The sequence below is a fragment of the Eleutherodactylus coqui genome, chromosome 2 (genome assembly GCF_035609145.1).
Source record: "Eleutherodactylus coqui strain aEleCoq1 chromosome 2, aEleCoq1.hap1, whole genome shotgun sequence".
Classification (NCBI taxonomy): Eukaryota; Metazoa; Chordata; class Amphibia; order Anura; family Eleutherodactylidae; genus Eleutherodactylus; species Eleutherodactylus coqui.
This window is the reverse complement of record NC_089838.1, coordinates 183,802,513-183,820,979: the sequence shown is the minus strand read 5'-3', so window position 1 is coordinate 183,820,979 and position 18,467 is coordinate 183,802,513. Positions and strand designations below refer to the sequence as shown.

Here is an 18,467-nt window from a genome sequence, read left to right as displayed (position 1 = left end):
TGGATAGAGAGGGGATTGGCTCACTACACTGACAGGTCCCAGTGGCCAGCCCTTGTAATTACAAACAGACAGCATCTCTGACCAAAGGGACTTTGCAAGAAGACTAAACAATGAAAACAGTCAGCTATAATATAGTAAAAGCCTCCTTATCTTCAACCTCCCTCCTTCGCAGCTGTATACTTTTATATGTAAAATCCCCCTCTCCTCTGTTGAAGACCATGTAGAACACTCCTCTCTCCCAGATGCATGCCAAATAGTTTTTGCAAGAAATTCAGTTCTTCAACTTGGTGTACAGCTGCACACAACAAGCTAAGGATCAAAACAATAAACTATATGTTATTCCAATTGCAAAATGTTTTTTGGAATAAAAACATATTGATGAAATAAAAAAGTGTCCACTAAGGTGCTCAAAGCCGGAAGCCTACCATTATGTGGATATTTACCTGTGTGTTATTCTTCTTCACCCTCTCGGAATGTAAACTAATGATTATGATAGTCCAGCAGAGGATTGGCTGAATGACACCAAAGGTCACTTTCTTAGAATTAAAATTATGTTGGGAGTGTTGTATATTTTGTCAGCTTTTGTAGTATCATTAAAATATTTGATCTTCTCCTTTAATAAGATGACTACTAGTTATGCAGCTTGATAGTGTCATGATTACAGTAGCTGCAAGCTAAGAAAAAATCAATAGGACATACTAAATGACTAGCTAAAATACTTGACTCAGCATCTTAAACTTTTTTGAAGGATCCATTAAAAGCATGCAGATGAGAGTCATAAAAACGAACATATGGAAATACAAGCTTACAGTTAACATATGGACTGTTGAGGATTGTTTTATCTGCATTGATGCTTCTTTTTTCCAACAGTATATTCCGCTTTAACACAATTTTACACATTTCATATAGAAACTGTCGTATATGGTTGGAAGAAAAACCAAGTGAACTCTTTGGAATTACCTGGAGTTCTGCATTTATTACTAATAAAATATTATTTGATAACTAATAATATACAAGCAGTCATGCCTTTCATGTCTTGAGCACATTGAGTAAACATCAGCAGTGCAAGAAGAAAAAGTTAACTTCTAAATTTAATAGCATGTACATCCCCTTTGAGGAGCAATCACCTCCACCAAAGGTTTCTTAGCTGCAAATAAGATTTCCACAACATTAATTTTGGACCATTCAGTTCATCAATATTTCTGGGATGCCTTTTGTGCACAGCCTTCTTTAAGTTACGCCACTGCATTTCGATAGAGTTAAGGTCAGGACTCTGATTTGAGCTATCAAAACCAAAAATCCTCTTTGCCAGTCAGATATACTTGTGTACTTTGGGTCATTGTCTTGTTACATAACTCAACCTCTCTTCTGCTTTACATCATGGGCTGCTGCCCTTGAATTCTCTTGTCAAATGCCTTAACGTACCTTAGAATTCATGGTTTCATCAATGATCACAAAGTGACCAGGCTTTGAGGAAGCAAAGCAGCCCCAACCATGATGTTCTTTCCACCATGCTTCATGGTTGGGATGTTTTGGTTCTTTATCCTCCAAATATGTTATGCATTTGTCCTATAAAGTTCTATATCTGTTTCATCTGCCCATAGATTATTTTCCCAGAAGCATTGAGGAACATCCAGGCGGTCTCAGGCAAACTTGAGTTGGGCCACAATATTAATTTTTCCACAGCGGCTTCCTGCATGGTGTCCTTCTATTAAAACATATATCTCAGTGTTTGTCAAATAGTGGATGCATGAAGAGTTGTTTTTCAGTTTTGAGCCTTCTGTAGGGCTTTTACTGTCATTCTTAGGTTCTTTCTCATCTCTTGCAGGATTCCTAAAAAGAACAGCAATTCCTGAAATTTCTCCAAATGTAGAAAATGTGTTTAACAGTCGATTATGTACACCCAGGTCTTTAACAATCCATTTGTAGCCTTTTCCAGCTTCACAGGTCTTTGTAACACATATTCTAAAAGTTATTTACATCAAGGCATGGTTCATGCTAACCAATCTTTGAGAACAGATTTGTCAGTAACCAGGATTTGTGTGGCTTTATTTAATGTGCAAAGCACCCATGAAACTTACAATTCCAATCTCATCTCCTTAATTGAAACACATCTTGTCTATTAGCTCTTGGAGGAGTCATAAACATAAAGGGTCACTTACTTTTTCTTCTTGCACTGTGAATGTTTAATATATTTAAAATACATGAATGGTACAACTACCGTGTTTCCCCCAAAATAAGACAGTGTCTTATATTAATTTGTTCAAAAAGGTTTCACTTTTTTTTACATGTATAGCTGCCTGGACACTATTTAAATTGACTTTTTAAATTAACTGTTAGCAGGGCTTAATTTTGGAGTAGGGCTTATATTTCAAGCATTCTGAAAACTTCTGGAAAATCATCCTATGTGTGTGTTATCAGTTTAGTCTGTGTTTATCTGTACACTGAAATTCAAGAAGTCATATAATAGGAACTAATATTATTTATAATCCCCTTTAGCCCACACTAGTATGAAACCACCATCAGCCTGCACACTACCTTGTTGACATCTGGAGTCCATGGCTTTATGGGGTCTGCACCACACATGAAGCCTGCTATCAGCCAAAAACAATTGGTACTGTGACTCATTGGACCATGCCACATGTTGCCAGTCCTTATAAGTCTAGGTGAGGCACTCTGGTGGGTCTTCCGCTCCCATATCCCATGAAAACTATAGAACACGGCACTGAGCGTAATATGTCTGTGAGGCCTTTTGCATAAATGTGGATGTGATTTCTGCTAGAGTCACTTGTCTGTTCTAACGGACAATTCAAGCCGGACACCACCGGTCTCGATTATTAAACACTACTGTGCTGTCTACTGTGGGTTGTAATACCTTAACCTGTGGAAGTTTCCCCTCCGTTCCAACTCTCACAACTAAACACCTGACTCTCATGTTATAGTGCTTAGCACAGTAGTAAGCAGTCTAGTCTTTGAATTCAAGCAGTTTTAATGCAGCAGTGCCACCTTGTGGATACATTTAGTTGTGAATGTTAAGGACCGGCTAAGGCAGATGAACAGGGAACCCCTAAGCCAGCCCTCTGCCATGTCCCTACCTACTTGCCCCCTGGACTAAGCCCCAGGGCGACGATCCCTGCGCTGCACTAATGACAGGGATCCCAAGGAAAGAGGGACAGGGAAAACGGATGTGAGTACCGAATAACTGACAGGAAGCAAAACCACGCAGACCAGAGGGAAGTCGTAACAAGCAGAGTCAAACCGGAGAAACACATGCGGAGTACAAGGGGGGGGGGGCAAAATCGAGTCAGAGTCAAAGGAACAGCCGAGGTCGAAAACGCTATAGTCAAGTCAGAAACGCGAGGGTAGGCAGAGCATTTCCAAACCAAACACTGGCAACGAAAGTCTGAGCTAGCAGGGCTTATATGCAGACTAGAGATGAGCGAGCGTACTCGTCCGAGCTTGATGCTCGTTCGAGTATTAGGGTGTTCGAGATGCTCGTTACTTGAGACGAGTACCACGCGGTGTTCGAGTTACTTTCACTTTCATCTCTGAGACATTAGCGCGCTTTTCTGGCCAATAGAAAGACAGGGAAGGCATTACAACTTCCTCCTGTGATGTTCAAGCCCTATACCACCCCCCTGCAGTGAGTGGCTGGGGAGATCAGGTGACACCGGAGTATTAAAATCTGCCCCGCCCGCGGCTCGCCACAGATGCATTGTGACATAGATCAGGGAAAGTGCTGTCTTGCTGTAGCTGCTATAGGGAGAGTGTTAGGTGTTATTTTAGTCTTCAAGAACCCCAACGGTCCTTCTTAGGGCCACATCTGACCGTGTGCAGTACTGTTGAGGCTGCTTTTAGCAGTGTTGCACAATTTTTTTCTTTGTATATCGGGCGTGCAGACCATAGCGTCCTCAGTCTGCAGTCATTTTACAGAGTAATAGGGGCAGTACTGGTGAGGCAGGGACAGTGGTACAGGGAAAGAGGTATACTGGCTATTTAGGCAGTGGGCTTTTTCAAAAAAATTGGGGAAAAATACAATCTTTGGGCTGCCTGTGACTGTCTTCAGTGTACTGCGTGTCTGCTGGGGGTAGTAGTCCTAATTAATACGCAGCAAAGCATTACAGCAGGCTTGTGCAAAATTGTTTCCTGGCTCTGCTGTGCCCGTTACATCACCGCCGTCATAGCGCCAGAGGGAAAGAGTATACATAATAAACGCTGCATACAGTATCTGTCTGGTGTTTCAGCTCACCATTTAAACAAATTGAAGCAAAATACTTAAAGGGGTTGTCTCGAGGAAGCAGTGAATTTTTTTTTTTGCCCAGTCCCCCTAATTAACCATACATTACTAAGCCCCCCTGTAAATGACTTTTCTAGCTGGTTTGTACTTACCGTACCAGCGTTTCAGCAACTTATAAAAATTTTCCCAAGATGGCCACCAGCTCTTTTCCCGTCGCTTGCTGTAGCCCGACGTGCGCGCTCCCGAGACGCTACCAGCTGTGTCTCCCTGACAACCAGACGCCCCGCAGCCGCCGACCGGACCCCTGGATTGAACACGGCCGACCACGGCACACAGTCACCCACCGCCAGGCAGCAGGTAACCAGCGCAGCCCCCCCCCCCCGGCACAGCGACAGCCCCCCCCGGCACAGCGACAGCCCCCCCCATCACAGCGGCAGCCCCCCCATCACAGCGGCAGCCCCCCCGGCACAGCGGCAGCCCCCCCCCATCACAGCGACAGCCCCCCCGGCACAGCGACAGCCCCCCCCCCCCCCGGCGAGCGGCAGCCCCCCCCCGGCACAGCGGCAGCCCCCCCGGCCCATCACTTACCTGGGCGGCAGGACGGCGGGACAGCTGGGCGGCTTCTCGGCTCTGCTGGGCGGCTCTGCACCTTCCTCTAACAGAGGATGGTACAGAATGGCCGCTCCAGCGCGCTCTCGAGCAGTGACAGCTTGTCTGCGCATGCGCAGAAGAGCTGTAGCGGGGAGCACACTGAAGCGGCTCGTGCTGAAAGGAGAAGACCGGACTGCGCAAGCGCGTCTAAAAAAGCAAGCTGCCAGCGAATTTAGACGGAACCATGGAGACGAGGACGCTAGCAACGGAGCAGGTAAGTGAATAACTTCTGTATGGCTCATAATTAATGCACGATGTACATTACAAAGTGCATTAATATGGCCATACAGAAGTGTATAACCCCACTTGATTTCGCGAGACAACCCCTTTAAGGCCTACCACTGCCCTTGGGCCACTTGACTACTTCTGCGCTGTGAATTCCACTAGCTCAGTTATACGCACCTACGTCTCACTACAGGCGTGCGGAAAATTGTTTCCTGGCTCTGCTGTGCCCGTTACATAACCGCCGTCATAGCGCCAGAGGGAAAGAGTATACATAATATACGCTGCATACAGTATCAGTCTGGTGTTTCAGCTCACCATTTAAACAAATTGAAGCAAAATACTTAAAGGGGTTGTCTCGCGCCGAAACTGATTTTTTTTTTTTCCATAGGCCCCCCCGTTCGGCGCAGGACAACCACAAGGGATGTGTTAAAAAAAAACAAACATATTACTTACCCGAATCCCCGCTCTGCGACGTCTTCCTTCTTTCTTCTTCCTTCACCAAGATGGCCGCCGGGATCTTCACCCACGATGCACCGCGGGTCCTTTCCCATCGTGCACCGTGGGCTCTGTGCGGTCCATTGCCGATTACAGCCTCCTGATTGGCTGGAATCGGCACACGTGACGGGGCGGAGCTACGCGATGATGCGTAGAAGGGGGCGGAGCCAGAACGACGCTCGTGCCTGGACCTAGGAGAAGGGGAGAAGACCGCACAGCGCAAGCGCGTCTAAAAAAGCAAGAAGACATCAGAATTAGACGGATCCATGGCGACGGGGACGCTAGCAACGGAGTGGGTAAGTGAATAACTTCTGTATGGCTCATATTTAATGCACGATGTATATTACAAAGTGCATTAATATGGCCATACAGAAGTGCTTAACCCCACTTGCTGCCGCGAGACAACCCATTTAAGGCCTACCACTGCCCTTTGGCCACTTGACTGCTTCTGCGCTGTAAATTCCACTAGCTCAGTCATACGCACCTACGTCTCACTACAGGCGTGCGCAAAATTGTTTCCTGGCTCTGCTGTGCCCGTTACATCACCGCCGTCATAGCGCCAGAGGGAAAAAATATACTATATATACGCTGCATACAGTATCTGCCTGGTGTTTCAGCTCACCATTTAAACAAATTGAAGCAAAATACTTAAGGCCTACCACTGCCCTTTGGCGACTTGACTGCTTCTGCGCTGTGAATTCCACTAGCTCAGTCATACGCACCTACGTCTCACTACAGGCGTGCGCAAAATTGTTTCCTGGCTCTGCTGTGCCCGTTACATCACCGCCGTCATAGCGCCAGAGGGAAACAGTATACATAATATACGCTGCATACAGTATCTGTCTGGTGTTTCAGCTCACCATTTAAACAAATTGAAGCAAAATACTTAAGGCCTACCACTGCCCTTTGGCCACTTAACTGCTTCTGCGCTGTGAATTCCACTAGCTCAGTCATACGCACCTACGTCTCACTACAGGTGTGCGCGAAATTGTTTCCTGGCTCTGCTGTGCGTTCCGTAAGCGAAGTCAGCCTCCAACCACAGGCCAATAAGCGGCACATTTAATTACAGCGTTATGTTTCGGCTCTACTCGTAATACACCATGCTGAGGGGTAGGGGTAGGCCTAGAGGACGTGGACGCGGGCGAGGACGCGGAGGCCCAAGTCAGGGTGTGGGCACAGGCCGAGCTCCTGATCCAGGTGTATCGCAGCCGACTGCTGCGGGATTAGGAGAGAGGCAAGTTTCAGGGGTCCCCAGATTCATCTCACAATTAATGGGTCCACGCAGCAGACCTGTATTAGAAAATGAGCAGTGTGAGCAGGTCCTGTCGTGGATGGCAGAAAGTGTATCCAGCAATCTATCGACCACCCAGTCTTCTACGCCGTCCACAGCTGCAACTCTGAATCCTCTGGCTGCTGCTCCTCCTTCCTCCCAGCCTCCTCACGCCATGAAAATGACACATTCTGAGGAGCAGGCAGACTCCCAGGAACTGTTCTCGGGCCCCTGCCCAGATTGGGCAGCAATGGTTCCTCTCCCACCAGAGGAGTTTATCGTGACCGATGCCCAACCTTTGGAAAGTTCCTGGGGTCCGGGGGATGAGGCTGGGGACTTCCGGCAACTGTCTCAAGAGCTTTCAGTGGGTGAGGAGGACGATGACGATAAGACACAGTTGTCTATCAGTGAGGTAGTAGTAAGGGCAGTAAGTCCGAGGGAGGAGCGCACAGAGGATTCGGAGGAAGAGCAGCTGGACGATGAGGTGACTGACCCCACCTGGTTTGCTAAGCCTACTGAGGACAGGTCTTCAGAGGGGGAGGCAAGTGCAGCAGCAGGGCAGGTTGCAAGAGGCAGTGCGGTGGCCAGGGGTAGAGGCAGGGCTAGACCGAATAATCCACCAACTGTTTCCCAAAGCGCCCCCTCACACCATGCCACCCTGCAGAGGCCGAGGTGCTCAAAGGTGTGGCAGTTTTTCACTGAGAGTGCAGACGACCGACGAACTGTGGTGTGCAAGGTTTGTCGCGCCAAGATCAGCCGGGTAGCCACCACCACCAGCCTCACCACCACCAGCTTGCGCAGGCATATGATGGCCAAGCACCCCACAAGGTGGGACGAAGGCCGTTCACCGCCTCTGGTTTGCACCACTACCTCTCCCCCTGTGCCACAACCTGCCACTGAGATCCAACCCCCCTCTCAGGACACAGGCACGACCGTCTCCCAGCCTGCACCCACACGCTCACCTCCGCTGTCCTCGGCCCCATCCAGCAATGTCTCTCAGCACAGCGTCCAGCCGTCGCTAGCGCAACTGTTTCAGCATAAGCGCAAGTACGCCGCCACGCACCCGCACGCTCAAGCGATAAACGTGCACATAGCCAAATTGATCAGCCTGGAGATGCTGCCGTATAGGCTTGTGGAAACGGAGGCTTTCGAAAACATGATGGCGGCGGTGGCCCCGCGCTACTCGGTTCCCAGTCGCCACTACTTTTCCCGATGTGCCGTCCCAGCCCTGCACGACCATGTCTCCCGCAACATTGTACGCGCCCTCACCAATGCGGTTACTGCCAAGGTCCACTTAACAATGGACACGTGGACAAGCACAGGCGGGCAGGGCCACTATATCTCCCTGACGGCACATTGGGTGAATTTAGTGGAGGATGGGATCCGAGTCAGAGCCTGGGACCGCTCACATCCTACCCACCCCCAGAATTGCGGGCCCCAGCTCGGTGGTGGCATCTGCGGCGGTGTATGCTTCCTCCAATAAACCACCCTCCTCCTCCTCCTCCTACGCAACCTCTGTCTCGCAATCAAGATGTGTCAGCAGCAGCACGTCGCCAGCACTCGGTGTTGCGCGGCGTGGCAGCACAGCGGTGGGCAAGCGCCAGCAGGCCGTGCTGAAACTACTCAGCTTAGGAGAGAAGAGGCACACGGCCCACGAACTGCTGCAGGGTCTGACAGAGCAGACCGACCATGGCTTTCGCCGCTGAGCCTCCAACCGGGCATGGTCGTGTGTGACAACGGCCGTAACCTGGTGGCGGCTCTGCAGCCTCACGCACGTGCCATGCCTGGCCCACGTCTTTAATTTGGTGGTTCGGTGCTTTCTAAAAAGCTACCCACGCTTGTCAGACCTGCTCGGAAAGGTGCGTCGGCTCAGCGCACATTTCCGCAAGTCCAACACGGACGCTGCCACCCTGCAACATCGGTTTAATCTGCCAGTGCACCGACTGCTGTGCGACGTGCCCACACGGTGGAACTCTACGCTCCACATGTTGGCCAGGCTCTATGAACAGCGTAGAGCTATAGTGGAATACCAACTCCAACATGGGCGGCGAGTCTGCCTTCTCAATTCTTTGCAGAAGAGTGGGCCTGGTTGGCAGACATCTGCCAGGTCCTTCGAAACTTTGAGGAGTCTACCCAGATGGTGAGCGGCGATGCTGCAATCATTAGCGTCACCATTCCTCTGCTATGCCTCTTGAGAAGTTCCCTGCAAAGCATAAAGGCAGACGCTTTGCGCTCGGAAACGGAGGCGGGGGACGACAGTATGTCGCTGGATAGTCAGAGCACCCTCATGTCTATATCTCAGCGCGTTGACGAGGAGGAGGGGGAGGAGCATGAGGAGGAGGGGGAGGAGACAGCTTGGCCCACTGCTGAGGGTACCCATGCTGCTTGCCTGTCATCCTTTCAGCATGTATGGCCTGAGGAGGAGGATCCTGAAAGTGATCTTCCTAGTGAGGACAGCCATGTGTTGCGTACAGGTACCCTGGCACACATGGCGGACTTCATGTTAGGATGCCTTTCTCGTGACCCTCGCGTTACACGCATTCTGGCCACTACGGATTACTGGGTGTACACACTGCTCGACCCACGGTATAAGGAGAACCTTTCCACTCTCATACCCGAAGAGGAAAGGGGTTCGAGAGTGATGCTATACCACAGGACCCTGGCGGACAAACTGATGGTAAAATACCCATCCGACAGTGCTAGTGGCAGAAGGCGCAGTTCCGAGGGCCAGGTAGCAGGGGAGGCGCGGAGATCAGGCAGCATGTACAGCGCAGGCAGGGGAACACTCTCCAAGGCCTTTGCCAGCTTTATGGCTCCCCAGCAAGACTGTGTCACCGCTCCCAAGTCAAGGCTGAGTCGGCAGGAGCAGTGTAAAAGGATGGTGAGGGAGTACGTAGCCGATCGCACGACCGTCCTCCGTGACGCCTCTGCTCCCTACAACTACTGGGTGTCGAAGCTGGACACGTGGCCTGAACTCGCGCTGTATGCCCTGGAGGTGCTTGCTTGTCCTGCGGCTTGCGTCTTGTCAGAGAGGGTGTTTAGTGCGGCTGGGGGAATCATCACGGATAAGCGTACCCGCCTGTCAACTGACAGTGCCGACAGGCTTACACTCATAAAGATGAACAAAGCCTGGATTTCCCCAGACTTACCTTCTCCACCAGCGGACAGCGGCGGTACCTAAACAATATGCACCCGCGGATGGAAGCATCGTTCTCTATCACCATAAAAAACAGGGACCTTTTAGCTTCATCAATCTGTGTATTATATTCATCCTCCTCCTCCTGAAACCTCACGTAATCACGCCGAACGGGCAATTTTTCTTAGGCCCACAAGGCTCAGTCATATGACTTTAGTAAACAATGTTTATACGTTTCAATTCTCATTAAAGCGTTGAAACTTGCACCTGAACCAATTTTTATTTTAACTGGGCTGCCTCCAGGCCTAGTTACAAATTAAGCCACATTAACCAAAGCGAATAATGGGTTTCACCTGCCCTCTTGGTTGGGCATGGGCAATTTTTCTGAGGTACATTAGTACTGTTGGTACACCAATTTTTTTGGGCCCTCGCCTACAGTGTAATCCTAGTAATTTTTATGTGCTTCGCCTGCACTCATGCTACAGCAAGGTGTGTGGGGTTGGCCTACACTTTTACTACATAAATGTAACTGGGGCCTTGTCTATACTGCAACTACTGAAATGTGAAAGAGACTGTTATCTCCCTAAACTGCTGCAACGGGAATGTTACTGTGGCCTGTCTTGACTGCTACTGAAATGGAACTAATACTGTTCTCCCCCTATACTGCTGCTTCGGAATTGTTACTGGCGCCTGTCTTGACTGCTACTATTACTTAAATGGAACTAAGACTGTGCTCCCCCTATACTGCTGCTTCGGAATTGTTACTGGGGCCTGTCTGGACTGCTACTACTACTGAAATGGAACTAATACTGTGCTCCCCCTATAATGCTGCTAGTGATATGTTACTGGGGCCTGTCCCTAATGCTACCGCTAAAATGTTACTAATTCTGGGCTCTGCCTATACCGCTGCTAATGCTATGTCACTGGGGTGTGGAAACGGAGGCTTCCCAAAGACATGATGGTGGCAAGGCCATTTCACACCAACGCGGTTACTGTTAAGGTGCATATAACCACAGACACGTGGAGAGGACACGTAGTGCCTCAAAAACATCCCCCTCCTCCTCCAACAATGAAAACATTCTTGCCAAATACCTTTGCATTGGTCCGTCTGGTGGCAGTCCAAGAATTTCACCTTTACCGACACAACAAGAGAGCCCCCCCACCATGGCCCACTTAATCCTGGCCACATTCCGAAAACCAACTAAATAAAACCACGCTACTAGGTCCGCAGTCGCCACCACATTCCCACCAACGCGGTTACTGTTAAGGTACATATTACCACTCTGACTGGGGCATGCACTGTGGGCCGAAGCACACCTGTATTGTATGTGACGTTAGCTCTGCTGAGCAGGGCACTGCAATGGGATTTGTTTATGTACCGCCGGTGGGTTCCAGGGAGCCACCCATGCTGTGGGTCCACAGGGACTTCACATTAGGGATTTGTACCTGCCAGTGTCTATGTATTAAAAACCCTGGTCAGACTGGGGCATGCAGTGTGGGCCGAAGACCACCTGCATTTAATCGGACATTACCACAGCTGTGATGGGCATGCAATGGGATATATTTATGTACCGCCGGTGGCTTCCTGGGACCCACCCATGCTGTCGGTCCACATGGACTTCACAATAGGGAGTTGTACCTGCCTGTGTCTACTTATAAAAAACCCCAGTCTGACTGGGGCATGCAGTGTGGGCCGAAGCCCACCTGCATTAAACCTGACGTTACCTCAGCTGTGCTGGGCAATGCAATGGGATTTATTTATGTACCGCCGGTGGGTTCCAGAAAGCCACCCATGCTGTGGGTCCACAGGGACTTCACATTAGGGATTTGTACCTGCCAGTGTCTATGTATTAAAAATCCCGTTCTGACTGGGGCATGCAGTGTGGGCCGAAGACCACCTGCATTTAATCGGACGTTACCTCAGCTGTGATGGCAATGCAATGGGATATATTTATGTACCGCCGGTGGCTTCCTGGGACCTACCCATGCTGTCGGTCCACACGGAGTTGTAACTGCATGTGTCTACTTATAAAGAACCCCAGTCTGACTGGGGCATGCAGTGTGGGCCGAAGCCCACCTGCATTAAACCTGACGTTACCTCAGCTGTGCTGGGTAATGCAATGAGATTTATTTATTTACCGCCAGTGGGATCCAGGGATCCACCCATGCTGTGGGTCCACATGGACTTCACAATAGGGAGTTGTACCTGCCTGTGTCTACTTATAAAAAACCCCAGTCTGACTGGGGCATGCAGTGTGGGCCGAAGCCCACCTGCATTTAATCTGACGTTAGCTTTTGCTGTCCAGGGCACTGCAATGGGATATATTTATGTACCGCCAATGGCTTCCTGGGACCCACCCATGCTGTCGGTCCACACGGAGTTGTAACTGCATGTGTCTACTTATAAAAAACCCCAGTCTGACTGGGGCATGCAGTGTGGGCCCAAGCCCACCTGCATTAAACCTGACGTTACCTCAGCTGTGCTGGGCACTGCAATGGGATTTATTTATGACCGCCGGTGGGTTCCAGGGAGCCACCCATGCTGTGGGTCCACAGGGACTTCACATTAGGGATTTGTACCTGCCAGTGTCTATGTATTAAAAACCCCGGTCAGACTGGGCCTGCAGTGTGGGCCGAAGACCACCTGCATTTAATCGGACGTTACCTCAGCTGTGATGGGCAATGCAATGGGATATATTTATGTACCGCCTGTGGGTCCACAGGGAGTTGTAACTGCATGTGTCTACTTATAAAGAACCCCAATCTGACTGGGCCATGCAGTGTGGGCCGAAGCCCACCTGCATTTAATCTGACGTTAGCTCGGCTTTCCAGGGCACTGCAATGGGATACATTTATGTACAGCCGGTGGGTTCCAGGGAGCCACCCATGCTGTGGGTGCACACGGAATTCCCATTGCGGAGTTGTACCTGCCTGTGACTATTTATAAAAAACCCCATACCAATGCTATGGAGAGTAGTCCCCCTGTCCACGAGCGGAGAATCATAGCAATTGTCCGCTCGCAGGCAGCAATTCGCAGCATGCTGCGAATTTACCACGATCCTCCGCGATCAGCCTATCTGTCAGATAGGCTGACAGCGGAGATCCGTCTGCCGACTCCTGCTCCCGTGCTGCGGTATCCCGCGGCGGAGATCCTCTGTGGGATACCGCAACACTTGTGTACAGGCAGCCTAAGTTGTAAAACATAATAAAGAAAAGAAGCTATCCACTAGAAACGGGTTAATGCTAGCTTGACTACAAGAATTTCTGTCAGCAAGGTTACTAGGTCATGTGCAGAGGATGGCTAGTGGTGCTCTAAATTCGGTTTATTAGTTAAAATTGGTTTAAATATTGTTAGCATCGTCAAATCACAATTCTAATGGTATGTATTTTAATTTCAGATTTCATGCTTCAGGCTAAACAACATCTCGTTGGGTGCAGAGGGTTTATTTTTTTATAATTTACCAAACTGAAAATCATTTTTGAGTTATTTGCTAAAAGTCATCATTTGCCACCACAGGCTTTCAAATTTGAAAAAAGTCCTAACCCTCATAGACATATCTGGACTTCACTTGCTTTTGTTACCCATTGCTATGTCACTTCACACACATTATTTTTGCATTCATTGCACTCATTTTTATTCTTTCCTACATGCAGTCACTATATTTGCAGCTGAATGCCTTGTTCTCAATTAGACAGCAGTATTCGGTTTGCTATTTTGCAGTAGTGTTTGTAAGCCAAAACCACATGTGGAATCTGCAGAAGTATAACGGAAAGATCTGCAGCTAGTCTTTATTTTGGCTCCACTCCTGATTTTGGCTTTTACTGATGCAAAATACTGACTAAATAAACCCTTGTGTTTTCAGCGGTAGAATTAATCACTCTGAAATGTGTCTATAATCACTCTTTGGGGCACTGTATGACGCTTAGGCCGCAGGCACACAGGTGGGTCGGATTCCGCATGCAGAATCGGACCCTGGCGACAGCGGCGTCCGCCTGTACCAGCTTTCTTTTTCTGCTTTGTGTACTGCGGATGGTAAACACGGCTCGCCATTGGATATGCACAGTTCAGATTTTTTATTTTATTTTTAAACTCCTGCTTTTCTTGCTACCCTGACAGCTTCCATTGACTTTGATGGAAGCCGTCCGTGAGGAATCCCCAGGAAAATGGGGCATGCTGTAATTTTTCAAAACGCAATTTGTTTCCACTTGTGTGCATTAAGAGTCACTTTTGCATTGCATGCTATGGGCAGTGTTTGCTGCGGATGCCTGCTCTGTATTCCATAATTCAAATGCGCCCGTGTGCAGGCACCCTTAGGAATAATTTGTGTCCACTGTTTCAACAATGAATACAATTTGTACATTTTTAACCACTTGAAGATATTATATGACTCCGTAATTTGGTTGGTGGCGTAGTGAAAAAAAGCACAGAAGTAAATCCATTCTAGCTTTTGTAAATTCTACTCCTCCCTTACAAATACTGATGTAAAATACAGCCCTGCAGAGAGAAAGACTACTTACTGTGCTTTCCTGGCATAAGTGTAAACCATGGATGCCCCAGTTGTACTGGAGCAGCTTCTGTAGCTCTGGCAGCTCTAAGCCGGGCTCACACAAGTCTAATTTCACCACTTAGTACACCATGAGTGGAGTCAATGAAAGGACATTGATCCATTCACATTTGCAAATATTCATTGTATGTCATACGTGTGCAAAAACACAGCATGTTCTGTTTTGCCACGTTTTACGTGTGATAAGAGTCCATTGTTCTATATGGGTGTGTAATCAACACTGTACATACACAATTACATTGCATATGTGCAGCATTTACGTGCGCCGTTGTAAGGCCCATTTAGACATAACGACAATCGATCAAATGTCGTCACTTAAGCGACTTTTGAGCGATCATCGTTGTGTCATTTAGAGCGCAAGATGATCGCTCACCTTGCGCTGCCAGCAGAGGATGCAGAAGACAAGCGGGGTGTCCTGCATCCAGCTGTTCCCCGCTCCAAGTGCCCAGCTGTTATACAGCCGAGCGATCCGTGCCAGGTATGGAGAGCAGAGCTGGACCGCTCGGTTCTTCATACCCAGCTTGTGATCAGGGAGCGGGATACAGCTGAAACAATAGTATCAGCTGTATCCCGTTGTGAACTCCTGATAAGGCTTATCATTGTCTTTCAGCACGCTGAGAGACAACGATGAGCGATGGCTTAACGAAAACTGCACGATGTCAGTGAAGTTAGACAACGATTATCGTTCAAAAGCAGTCTTTTGAGCGATAATCATTGTGTCTAAAAGGGCATTAAGGCGCCAGATCAGGAAACAAAAAAAGGAAACAGGAAGATTGCGCATGACACTGTGTGAGATACGTCGTTATGTGCAGTACAATATTGCTGCCATATACGGCGATAGGCTGCAGCGTTTTACGCATATGGTCATGTGAGCCCGGTCTAATAGAGGGTCTACCTATCCTAATATAGTGTATAGTAAGGGGTTGTCAAAAGGAAAGCATTTAATGTTTTTTCATCAAAATTGAACTTTACACAATGAACAAGAAAATGCAACACAATCACAGTGTTTATTTGTATAAACCACACATGCATGTTATACACAAGATAAGACAGTAACAATGTAACAGCCAGCAGTTCTCCTGCCCCCTTGTGGTCCACACTAGTACTGTTAGTGAAGCAAACTGAATACCTACCGCTGTTTGTGAGGGTGAGATTATAAGTAGCTATTGATTTCAATGGGGCCTTGCAGACCTGTGCTTAGACGCAGTGTTTTTAATGCCACAATTTTCAAGTGGTGTCTGCTCTATTTTTGTGTGTTTTCTCGTTTTTTAACGCAGCTCTTAACCAATCACAATGATGGGGGGGCATTAAAGAGGGCTGAACGCAACAACCTGCATTCAAAAATTATCAAAATCACAGTGAAACGCAGCATTTTACAGACGCTGTGTGGCAGAGACCCGAGAAACTGCTTAGAGAAAAATTCTGCTTTCAGATATACCCTGGAGGGGTAACTTCCACCACAGCCACGTGTGGCCAGGATGGGAATCCGCACTTGTCCACCGCAGCCACAGAGCTGGAGGGCCCGAAACAACTCAGCTATGCAGTTTTTACCAACCCCTTAGTAATGTGTGGGAGCCCCAGGAACAGTGTGACTGGCTGTACTACACGGTCCCTGTATAGGTCCTTTTACACGGAACGTTTACCATTCAAATGAACGACAATCATTCAGTGTAAACTCAGCCAACTTCACCTTCAATTGTTCGCTTTTTGTTAATAGTTATGCAGCATAAAAACCACCGTTGGCTCGATCACTGATCATTCGGTTTAAATCCCGATCGTTCAGTAGTTCTCAGTCACTTATACAGTGTGAACGATGGGACGATTTTTCGTTTGAACGAACCAGTGATGTATCTGCTGTATAAACAGGATGCCCGAGCGACTCAGACATCATTTGGTTATTCAAACGAGAAATCTGCAGGTCTGAACGGACCCCAAGGCCCAGTGTCCACAGGCAGATTTGACTTGTGGACGATCCGCCATTCAAGTCGCTCATAGGGAAGCATGGGGTGTCCGCACGTCAATTAAGGCCCCCTCTGTTTACGGGCATGATTTAGCCGGCGAATCACGCCGTATGAAGTTTTCCATAGCGTTGCTATGAAAACCGCCGGCCCCATGTCCACGAGCGGAGAATCATTGCGATTCTCCGCTCACGGCCAGCAAGTCGCAGTATGCTGCGAATTGCCGTGATTCTCCGCGGTCAGCCTGTCTGTCAGTGGAGATCCGTCTGCCGGCTCCTGCTCCCGCAGTGGAGATCTGCCGTGGGATACCGCAACGCCTGTGGACAGGGGGCCTGAATCTGCAGATTTGATTTGCAGATGTCACATGAAGCAAAGAAATCACAGCATGCTCCATTTTACTGCAGATTCTGCGCAGATGGGCTCCATTAATCTCTATGGAAGCAAGCGATTCGCAATTGAATTGCGGATTTGTAGGTAGATGTCTCTCTGGTTGCTTGGAGACCAATCAGGGAGGAGAGACAGGCAGGCAATTTGGGCTCGCACGGATGATCCGTAGTGCATCTGTGCAGGGAAAAAAAAAAAACCTGCATCCACGATTGCCAGGAAACATTTAAAAATATTTTGCGCACTGACAAGGGTCTTCTGCTGCGGAAATCCGCATGTGCCATAGACATGAGGCCTTACTACTATTCACTTTCATAGTAGTTAGGACTCCTGCACACGGGCGGATTTGGTTTGCAGAATCTGGGACCAACGGCTGCCCCCGGATTCTGCAGCAAATACCGCCGGTAGCATCCTATGGAGACCCGCTGCTTCCTGCAAACAAGCGGAAATCAATTGTGGTTTCTGCTTGCGGCAGAACAAAAGCGAAGCAGGCTCCATTTCTGTGCGGTTCTCCGACTGGATGGATTCCATTGAAGTCAATAGAAGACATCCGTCCCGCCGCCCTTCCACAATCATTGCAGAAAGCCCGCAGGATCTGCATCATCGCCTAGCGACGGCGCGGCATAATCTGTACTCTGCATGCGTGACGGCCGGCGCTACCGCAGTGCAGATAAAGAATCCGGCCAGGTAAGCGGGGTCAGCAGCCGGGCACAGGGTTGGATCTGACCTGGTCGGGTGCAGGCGGCCTTAGAGAAGGAGTATAGTTCAGCTGGGTTCCCATGAGGGTCTCTTCTGCTGGTCAGATGCCAATACACTGGAGCAGGCTTCCATCACTCGCTCACCACACTGGGGTCCACAGAGACGAGAGATAGAGCAGGTGGGACAATTACTGAGCTGGACACTATAGACACAGGGGGCGCTGGTCAGCAATAATTGATAGACTGTGGACCCCTGCTGGCATCACCGCAGACACAGCAGGCACTACTGCTGCAACACATGTAGCGGCCAGCACTAGTAATTGTTTTTTTATAAACCTGCAGTTCCAAGCACCAGCCACTACACAGGGTGGAGCTGCAGCTTTCACTCAGACCCCTGTGTGTAGTGAAATATCACAGCGGGCGCCTGACCCCGATCATCAGGGGGTCCCCAGCCCACCAACTACTGGTGATCTATCCTGAGAATGGCCAGCAATAGTATTTCCCTGGAAAGCCCCTTTAAGCTCTGCCGCAGTCTCTATAGGAACGCACGGTCCTCACGCATGCGCACTGCAGGGGGTCGGCGGACAGAGGAGCGGCTGCACTCGGCGAGCTCCAGCAGTCCAGTGAAACAAGTGGCGAGGCTGCGGACACCCAGCAGCTGTGAGCACACACATGCCGCCAGCAGGCCATGCAGCGCACACCTGCCTCACCTTCACACTCAGCCGCAGGAGCTGCTCTCACTGACAGAGCCCACAGTAGGCCGAGGCAGCTCAAAGCAGTCCGCATGGTCACCGCCGCCCTGACTTCTCCTTCCGAGTCACAGCCAGCTACCCCGCGAAGTGACGTCA

General features: G+C 49.2%; 1 protein-coding gene across 1 annotated transcript in view; it reads right to left on the bottom strand.

The window, feature by feature from the left end:
* Positions 1-18,445, bottom strand: part of CDNF (cerebral dopamine neurotrophic factor) — a 34,147-nt gene extending 15,702 nt beyond the window's left edge. The window contains exon 1 of the mRNA XM_066592024.1: positions 18,330-18,445. Coding sequence (XP_066448121.1) covers positions 18,330-18,405 — 76 coding nt within the window. The 5' untranslated portion in view covers positions 18,406-18,445. The remainder of the gene's footprint in view (positions 1-18,329) is intronic.
* Positions 18,446-18,467: the final 22 nt, after the last annotated feature.